The sequence below is a fragment of the Marmota marmota genome, unplaced genomic scaffold (genome assembly GCF_001458135.2).
Source record: "Marmota marmota marmota unplaced genomic scaffold, marMar, whole genome shotgun sequence".
In the NCBI taxonomy this organism is placed as follows: domain Eukaryota; kingdom Metazoa; phylum Chordata; class Mammalia; order Rodentia; family Sciuridae; genus Marmota; species Marmota marmota.
In genome coordinates this window covers 4493743-4503647 of record NW_026000240.1, presented here as the reverse complement: position 1 = coordinate 4503647, position 9905 = coordinate 4493743, and the positions used below count along the sequence as shown (strand labels likewise).

Here is a 9905-nt window from a genome sequence, read left to right as displayed (position 1 = left end):
GAGAGGCGTGAAGCCCGGGCTCTAGGTGGGCGGAGGAAATATCTGACAGAACTGATTGGGCAGTCTTGCTCCACAGGCTTTCAGGGGAGGAGCGCGGAATCTTCACGGGTGGGGACCAAGACCAGCCAACACCAAAGGAAGGGACTGGAGTGGGGAAAGGATGGGTTTCAGAGGTATTAGGTTATGCTTTGGGGTTTTAGCTCTTTATTTTTAGTTCGGAACTTCGTGTGCCTTTTAAAATGATTTTGTTTTTAATATTCAATAAAAATTAAGCCTCGGTATCATTATCTTTGCATAATTCTAATAATTTCAAAGGTTGACTGTGGTCAGTGATCTCAGAATGGTGCTCATTAGTTAGGATTTTGGTTTTGTTTCCATATATAGTCTATTCTTCTGCTGAGGCCATTGCTATTAGTAAAGTATGACAGTATTCTTACCATTGACTAACTGCACTAAATTATAATAGAGATTCGACATTGGTTTGTAAGATATTGTGTTTGGGGTTCATGTTTTAAATCAAATTGGAGAGAAATTATGTAACTTGGTGGATCCCTATTTTTTTTATAGGAAAGAGAGCTGTGTTTTTAAAAATGTTAAAATTAATAATAACGCCCAGGAACTAAAATATTTGTATCAATATATTACATACTCATTATGAGGGATTTTAGGAAACTATTTGATAAACTTGGTTTTCAATTGATTATCTCTAAAAATCCTATCCTTTCCTTCCCCATCTCTCTCACAATTTTTAACATATTCACCTTAGATTCCAGGTGGTTTTAATAATCAATTAATTAATTATTTCTATGTGGTGCTAAGAATGGAAACAAGTGCCTTGCTAGGCAAGCACTCTGCCACTGAGCTACAGCCTCAGCCCTCTGCGTGTTTTTTTTTAATATTTATTTTTTAGTTGTAGTTGGACACAATACCTTTATTTTATTTATTTATATGTGGTGCTGAGGATTGAACCCAGAGCCTCGCACACATGCTCTACTGCTGAGCCACAACCCCAGTGCCTCACACATGCTAGGCAAGCACTCTGCCACTGAGCTACAACCCCAGCTCTCTAGATGTTTTTTTTTTAATATTTTAATATTTATTTTTATTTTTTAGTTTTCTGCGGACACAACATCTTTGTTTGTATGTGGTGCTGAGAATCGAACCCGCGCCACACACATGCCAGGTGAACTTGAGCCACATCCCCAGCCAACTAGATGTTTTTCTTAATTTATTTTTTTAAAACATTGATTTTTTCTTAATACATATTTGCTCTAGAAAATATAGATAAGAAAAAAGAAAAAAAATCACCCATGACCCAACTACCCATGCTTTGGTGCATTCCTTTCCAGACTTTTTCCTACCTGGGTGTATATGTATAAATGTATTACAACAATATGATATGATACATGTTACCATAATGTGTTTTATCTTAACATCCCAACATTGTTTTCTCATTAATCTACAATTATAAAATGACTGAGTAATGTTCTATTGTTTCTCACTGTTTGGAATTGTTATTTGCTATTATAAATATCAGTGAGCTGATATCTTAAAGTAAACTCAGTGAAGAGGGGAGAGAACAGTATTTTAAATAGACAGAAACAGCATGGTGTTGAATAAGAAGGACTAGAAGAGGCCCTTGTAGTGGAATATAGAGAGTGAGGATGGAGATGTATGTATTGTCAGACTCTGAAGTTCTCATAGGTCAAGACTTTGTTATTATTCAAAAGGTAGTGGAATGTCCAAAGGTTTAAGCAGGGGCACCAGGAACTAACTGATGTTTCACAAACATGGCTGGCTGCAGGGTAGAGCCAGAGTCTCCACTATGGCTCTGACCAAATCTAGTCTGCTGCCATGTTATCATTGTTGTTGTTGAGCCCATGAGGGATTTGAATATCATGGCTTTTTAAAAAATCTAAAGAACAAGTCAGGTACAGAGGCACAAGCCTGCCATCCCAGCAACTGGGAAGGCTGACACAGTAGGGTGGCAAGTTTGAGGCTAGCCTCAGCAACTTAGCAAGATTCTAACTAAAAAAATAAATAAATAAGTGAAGAAATAAAAGGGCTGATGATATAGCTTCTGGGTTTGTTTAGTTGATAGGAATAACTGGCAGAAGATAGGGGAGGGAGGAGAGAGAGAGATTGGGGTATTCCTCCTCTCAACCATCTGGCTGATGCAGTGACTTTTGCTACTATAGCTCCTCAGGGGAGCTTTTTGGAGTCCAGCTCTCTCCTGGCTCCTAAAATATAACATCCCCCTAGTCCCTTCAGTCCAAGGGGTGATAGTCTGGGTACTTCAACACCCCTTGGTAATTTCCTTGTCCACAGCTCTGTAAATCTTTTCATTATCTTCAAAATCTGGCTGTCTTCTGTTTTCTGTCAGGACCAGACTCATAGGAGACCTGGATGCCATATGAAGGCCTTGTAAGCAATGGGAAACTGGGTGGGAATGAGGAGGAAAGATGAACAGATTTGAGAGAGGTGTAGGAGCTCAAATGGGCAGAATTTGGTATTAGAATTTGGAAGTAAGGCAAAGGGTAGGCATTCATTGAGGAGGGAAGTTTATAGAAACATTTTCCCCAAACATTTTATTATGGGAAAATGCAAACTAGTGGGGCTGGGGATGTGGCTCAAGCGGTAGTGCGCTCGCCTAGCATGCGTGCGGCCCAGGTTCGATCCTCAGCACCACATACAAAGAAAGATGTTGTGTCCGCCGAAAACTAAAAAAAATAAATATTAAAATTCTCTCTTTCTCTCTCTCTCTAAAAAAAAAAAATGCAAACTAGGAAGTCATTTGGGGGCATGTTGAATTAGGGAGTGCCTTGGAAGCATCCAACAGAAGACTGAGTCAGCTACTGGGTATTTAAGTTTGGAGCCTGGCGAGGGAGTGTAGGGTACAAAACACATTTCTGTTATCTGTGGTAACCAATGCTGTAGGCTTCCAAGTTTGCCCTCAGATTACTTCCTCAAGAAAGCTTTTCCTTCTACCTCTGTCTTGCTTTGGCAAACTAATTCATGTGCCCCTAGACTATAATAGAATAACACCATTTCCACAATTACAGTTATGACTATTTGTTTGATGTCTGTCTTCCCAAGAATAATTTAATCTTGTGACAGCAAGGACTTTACCTTGTTCAGTGCAGGATCCCCAATGCCTTGCACAACACCTTGCACATTGTAGAACTGTTTAAATCGTTTGTTAAGTAAATGAACCAACCATTGTTCGGACTGTTTTCTTGCATTGGGGCTAACAGCTACCTGAAATTCAGGTTGTCCAGGGCTAGTCCTGTGAACCTGATCTAGAAGATTAATCACTGTTATCTTGGGTGTTTAACTCTACTTGTCTATCATGTAGGTCACTCAGCACTTTGGACCAATGACTTTTGCAATGGGCTCATCTCCAAAGTGGGAAAGTCTCTGTTCATGTTTGACCAGGTTCTGATTTAGAGAAGACAACTCAAGTTTCAAGTACATGAAAATCTAAATTTATTGCCAGAATATAAGTTTCAAAAAGAGGCTGTGGAAAATGTCACATGTTGGAGGCCTGACTCAGTTCTGCTCAAAAAGATCTGACTATTCTCTTGCCTCTTTTTAAACCATTTGGTACTTTCTGGAGCTATTTCCAAACCAAAGGTTTTGGACCTTTTAAAATCATATACAAGTTTATAAGTTTTGTGATTTTTTTCCCTCAGAAAAATGCTAATGTGTACATTTCTGAAGCACATTTTTATGGAATATTATCAGAGGTGTTCAGGAGCTGCTCCAAGCATTTTAGATTAAGATTCCTCTTCTAATTCAAAACTGGCCACCCACACTGGAGCGTCCAGCTCCTTCTGTTGCACAGTCCTGGTGATCCTGGAAGTTGTTGGCTAAATAGAGATGATAGGTCTCTGCTTGAACAGCATCAAGGAGAGGGGAGCAAGGAGCATAGTGAAAATGGAATTGAGCCATGATCTTTGCATTTTTCCACTGAAGCTTTAAATGTATCTTCAGTCTTCACTTTAATCAAAATAGCTTAACTTAGGAAAGAAAGAACCCACTTCTTTTTCTTTATAAAATCCTGATTTTATTGCTTCCTGAATGTTTTTCTTTTTAAAGGAGAACTACACACCATCTGTTCCAAGGATCTCAGTTTGACAGCTTAACTGGGGTCATGCTAGGATTCAGCTATTGCCAGGCAAAATAGGAAGGCCAATGGGATGGTCCGACAAGGGTCTGTTGACAGCAAGGATCAATAGAGTCCTTGGAATGATCTCATAAGGAAGAAACCATTTGGTACAGTGTGCCAGGTTTGTGTTAAGTGTGAAATTTAATACAGCACATGTCAGTCACTTGTTGCCCTGCAGTCCCCGTGGACTTGTGCCTAGCTCAAGAAGTTTCAAAAAGAGGCTGTGGATAATGTAATAATAATGATTAAAATGTTAAAACTTTTATTAAAACATCTGTACAGCATATAGCAGCTGCTGATGGCTGTTTATTGTGAACACCTATGACTTCGTGCCTGAAAGCCATTTTTCTGGAGCAAAAGGATCAGGTTCAGGGGAATAAAAAAATGCAGAAAGTTAATGCCCCTAGAAGCAGCCCTTAGTCAATGATGGATGAAGAGTGTTCCTATTCCTCAAATTGGGATGACTCTGAGATGTCTTGTGTGCTGTATCCCAGAGTTCCCTACAGTATTGGAATCCAGGGGTAATAGCTGAACAACACACCCTTTGTGACTTTCTTCCTATCTTTTAACCTTGCTCTTCCTCATCCCTCTTCACTGCTCTTGGTATTGCCTCCAAAATAAGCCATTTGCACTTGAATCCCTGTTCCAGGACATTTTATGGAGTAAATCCCATACCTAGACTGGCATTAAGCATACATACAAGGCAATGAAGTTTTACCCAGATGAACCTGGATTCAAATTCTTTCTTACCAGTGACACTTAGCAAATTAATTTCTCTAAGTTTGTTTCTTCATCCATAAAACAGGGGTAATGGCCCTGACTTCATAAGGTTTGATTGTCAAAAAAGTTTTGAGAAGGTATGTAAAGCATTGCATACGGTGGCTCAATAAATACTGGCTGTTATCATTAATATAACATTTATCATATTGTTAAAATGGTAAACCCCAGTGGAGGACAAAGCTGTTTTCTAGTCTTGGAGTGACTGCTGAAGCAGGTTGGTTTGGTGCATGTGCTGTGGAGGCTGTTTCTGGCAAGCACCTATGAATGAGCAACATCAATAGCTTAGAAGAAATGTTGCCACAGTGAGGAAAATGGTACATATCAAGTGTTGGCTTAGAGGAGCCATTGGCAGTGCAACGGTGGTTTTGCCGATTGAGCTTAGTTGCAACTGATGGCTACAGAGCTATCGATAAATTCATAGCTATGTCCAATACGCATTTGATGGCTGGAATTTCATTAGCCTTACTCTTGAGGGAATATGCTCAGGGCTACACAGATTGAGATTCTGATTTCAATCTGCTTTCCAAAATGGACAAAGGACCTTTTTGCTTCTGTTATGATTATTAACTTAATATGGCTATTTTAGAAACTTCCAGATTAGAGATTCCCCACCTTTGCTCCCATCCCTTCCAACTCCTGGACAAGACTGTGTTTTAATGCCTTGGTCACAGTGAAAGAGAAACTGAGACACACCAAGAAACTGAAGGAGATTATTGGATTTTAGTCATCCTCTAAATCAGTGAATTATAGTGCCAGATTTCACCTGCAAAACGTCCCCCTTTCAAACAGCCCTAGGTCCCAGAGTGTGTAGAAATCATGGGCCACATTGGCTAGAAAATCAGGTAGCAGGCAGGATTTCTTGTTGCCTACCTTTTGCAGGTGCAGCCCAATGACTCAGGGGGAAGAATTTGTTTCAGCCCCTTTGTTTCATTCTAGGTAGAAATCAAGGCCCATATAACTTCCCATCACATTCTCCTTTCATCATAGACACTCGCAGACAAATTTCTCTCCAGTTTATATACAGAGATATATGCCTACAAGCTAATGTAATTTTTGAGCAATAACTTTAAAAATATTTTTAACTATAGATGGACACAATATCTTTATTTTACTTACTTATTATTTTATTTACTTATTTTTATGCACTGCTGAGGATTGAACTTCAGTGCTTCCCATGTGCTAAAGCCCCAGCCCTGAGTAACAGCTTTTAAAAGGAAATAGTATTACAAGTAGAAAGGACCTACTCAGACCTTGGTATGCCTGGTGTTAAGAACAATAATCACAATTTATCTCCTCTACTTCCTTCAAGAAAGAAAACCCTTTAAGATCTAGTCAGGAGGTCTTGTACTCATGCAGGGGATTTCTCCTAGAAGGTCCCATTACATGTGTAATGTTCCAGAAAAATCAGCTGATACTGATACTTTAATACTGACAACTGGAACATTCTTGTAGTATGTCTCAGGGCCACTTACATTAAAATGATTTATGTTCATGTCTTAGTGTTAGGTCGTGAGCTCCTTGAGGGCAGAAATCAGATATGATTTATTTGTATATACCCAGCAGAGATCCCGGCTAGGGTTGCCAAGTTTAGCAAAACCAACCAACCACTAAAAAAATCATCATTTATTAGAAATTCAAATTCAACTGGGAATCCTGTATTTATCTGAAAACCTATTTCTGGCGCATGGCTAGCTCAATAAACAATGATGAATAAGTGAATGAGTGAATGACTAGCACAGGACCAGTAAATGTTGCAATAAACTGGTAAAAATGATTGACCATGTAAAAGATTCTCATCTAAATTCCATCTAGCAATCACAAAACATCAGAACCATGTCTGGTTAGCATTCTGCCTTTCAAAATTTAAGCCTGGCTTTGACTAGAAATGTGCTTTCTATCCATACATCATCAGCCATTTTTATTCAGTGCCCATGTGGGAAGAATACTAATCTGATACCATGTCTTGTTCTGACAGTTTTACATCTTCATTCCACACAATTCTGATTTCATACGTTTGCCTAATTGTTTATTTGTGTGTACCAGTTGCACAAGAAAATTGACTTTGGATGGTGTATGGGGTTAAGCCATTGCGAAGTACAATCATCTCTGTATCTTCCTTTAAAATTGCCAAAACTGTGTTTTTATTCCAGCCGAACCCTGGGATTTTGGGTAAAGTCATTCACCTTGATTAAACCATCAGGACCAATTCTGTTTGGAAAAATAGATATCTGTGGTTAGTTTGTTTAACAAACAATCTTTAAAAAGATAACCTAGAAACAACTCTCTCACTCCAATAGTTCTGCTTCTGCTCTGGGTCCATCACCCCTTTTTCTCTTAACTCTTGACTGCCCCTTCTCTTCTTCTTCCTCCTCCTCCTCTGGTCAAGCCTGAGCAGCAGCATCAGAGGCACCTGAAGGGATTGCTAAGACACATATTCCTGGGTCGCATCCCTAGAGTTTATGATTCAGGAGGCCCAGGGTGCAGCCTGGAATTCTGCATGTCTAACATGTTCCCAGGTGCTACTGCCTCTGCTGCTGGTTTCAAGCTCTCCAAGAATCATTGTCCCTATACCATTCTTTTCTTTCCCCTTCCTTGTTTCTTTCAGATCTATATTTCACATTTCTCACAATATTTCTATGTTCTCCAATAGGTTTTCAGATAAATAGAGCATTATACTGTTTGGAGAACATCATCAGATGCTCCTTGACCTCTGATAGAGTTACATTCTGATAAACCCATAAGTTGAAAATATCACAAGTTGAGAATGCATTTCAATACACCTGACCTACTGAACATTACAACCCAGCAGCACAGTACACTGTGGAATATCAGTTGCTTCCCTTCAGGATCACAAACTGAATGGGAGATGGGGCTAGCTGCTGCCACCGCCTGCATCATGAGGGAGCATTGAACCATATATTGCCAGCCCAAGAAAAGATCAAAATTTAAAAATTGAAGTTTAGTTTCTACTGAATGGGTGATGCTTTCTTACCATCATAAAATTTAAAAAAAAAAATCATATGTCAAGCCATGGTAAGCCAGGGACCATCTGTAGGGACCACTATAACTTGGCCTATTAGATTTTTAGGTTTTTTTCCCCCAGTATTCTTACTGGGAAAAGTTTACTTACACTTCCTGTTCAATGTAGTTTAGCATTCTGCTGACATGGGATGCAGAGATTTCTCCATCCACTTCAGCAATATATGTGTAGAGAAACTGGAAGGTGCTGAAAGGGATCCGTGGAGGTCCACCATCATGGTCACTGGACAAAACTTCACATACTATCTTAAGAGTTTTGGCAATGGTCTATAAGATACATGGAGAAAGTCACTCTTCTAGACTAGAGTTCTGAGATCAGTTTAGGTATAAGAGAGAAAACAAAAATATTGCTCTTATAAAATGAAGTTGACTATGATTTAAGATTCTAGAAAGTTTAGCATTTTTACCTTCAAATGGCACTTAATTCATTCTAAAAACATTGATTATTGAAGGGGTATCTTTTTTCTTTCCTTTCTTTGTTAGAGGGCTATTCTTAAGAAATTAAATTTATAAACTGCTAGAAACTCATAAGTTATTTGTGACTTTAATCAGCCAATTCCTTATTTAAGATGGGGGTCATTGATTTCACAGGCTATAAAATTAGAATTAGTTCTTATTATTTCTTTTTTTTTTTTTTAGTTCTTATTATTTCTTTCCAGTCTTATTTCTAAAGGGTTGAGGTAATTTTTCCAGCTTGTTATAGTCTAATGAATTATTTGAGGAATGTCAAAGTCGGGAAGAAAAATGTAAGAAAAGGGCAATATTCCTTGGAAGACAGGAGTTCTAGATGCTAGGAAAATAGGACTGAGCATCAAGATAAAACCATTCTTCTAAACATGCAGATACATCTAAGCAGAATCATCTATATTGCATAATACTAACCCTGGTGCTGCGGAGGGGGGAAATGAGCAGATGATGTGCCAGTTTTAATAGAAGGTTTGCTACCAAAGCAATCACACCTTACAATGAAACTTGAACATTAAAGGATCATATTCAGAACTGATCCTACGTCTTTAAATAAATGTAGCCTTTGCATAAATTTCACAAGTAAGAGAGTTGTGAAGTGATGGGGCAAAGGAAAGGAGTGATTCAAAGAAAAGACTGTTGAGCTCTGAATTAGCAGAGATAGGTCAGCATATATATCTTGGTGGTTTACTGAAAGAGATGGTGCACAGATGCCTTACACAATCTCCAGGGAGCAGTGAAAAATCAGCCCTGCGTGGTGAACTAGGGGTGAACAAATAGCCGCCATCTCTCCCATGTGCATGGCCAGTGGAGAATTGCTCTTTCTTGCAGTTGATGCTCATGGTTCTACTCCTACCCTTTGCCTGAACATAAGAAATGTCTAGATGGCACTTCTTTTGCTGTGGTGTGTATTACCCAGGGTGTAAGTCTGTATGTCATACAGCATGCAAAGATGTGGAAGAAACTCAGCCTATCCTCCTGGAGTGACAGTTTTCCTTGAAGGCAGTGAATTCAAATGTTATTTGCATTAACTAATTATTAATTTTAATTGAGTCAATATTTAAATTTCATTTCTTTCCATTTAACAAGCATTGTTATTTTATGAAATAGAATCACTGTGCAATGATTTAAAAATAAAAATGATGCCAAAGAAATTTGGGGTTTGCAACAGCTGTGGCTCTGGAGGTGAAGCACAGAATGAGGCATCATTCCAGGGATTTCCACCTAAGAGAGGGGAGAGGAGGGTGGACATACATGAGGTTATCAGTGAGGATGGGACCCCATGACTGTGAGATGAGGTTAGCATGACAATGGTTTGGGGTACATTTGCAAGTATCAATGTATGTAAATTAAACTGAACTTTTTCCTTTTTCTTTTTCTTTCTTCCTCTTTTTTTTTTTTTTTTTTTTTGGTTATGATGGTGGGATGACTTCCAGTGCTTCAACCTACTGAG

The 9905-nt window shown here is 38.8% G+C and overlaps 1 protein-coding gene across 4 annotated transcripts in view; it reads right to left on the bottom strand.

Annotated features, from left to right (window-relative positions):
• Positions 1–6946: 6946 nt before the first annotated feature.
• Positions 6947–9905, bottom strand: part of Ropn1 (rhophilin associated tail protein 1) — a 29320-nt gene continuing 26361 nt past the window's right edge. For all 4 annotated transcript variants that reach the window (XM_048794133.1, XM_015487287.2, XM_048794134.1 and 1 more), the window contains 2 exons: positions 8079–8254; positions 6947–7156 (listed from right to left, as the gene is read on the bottom strand). In XM_048794133.1, the coding sequence (XP_048650090.1) occupies positions 7090–7156; positions 8079–8254 (243 nt within the window). In that variant the 3' untranslated portion in view covers positions 6947–7089. The remainder of the gene's footprint in view (positions 7157–8078; positions 8255–9905) is intronic.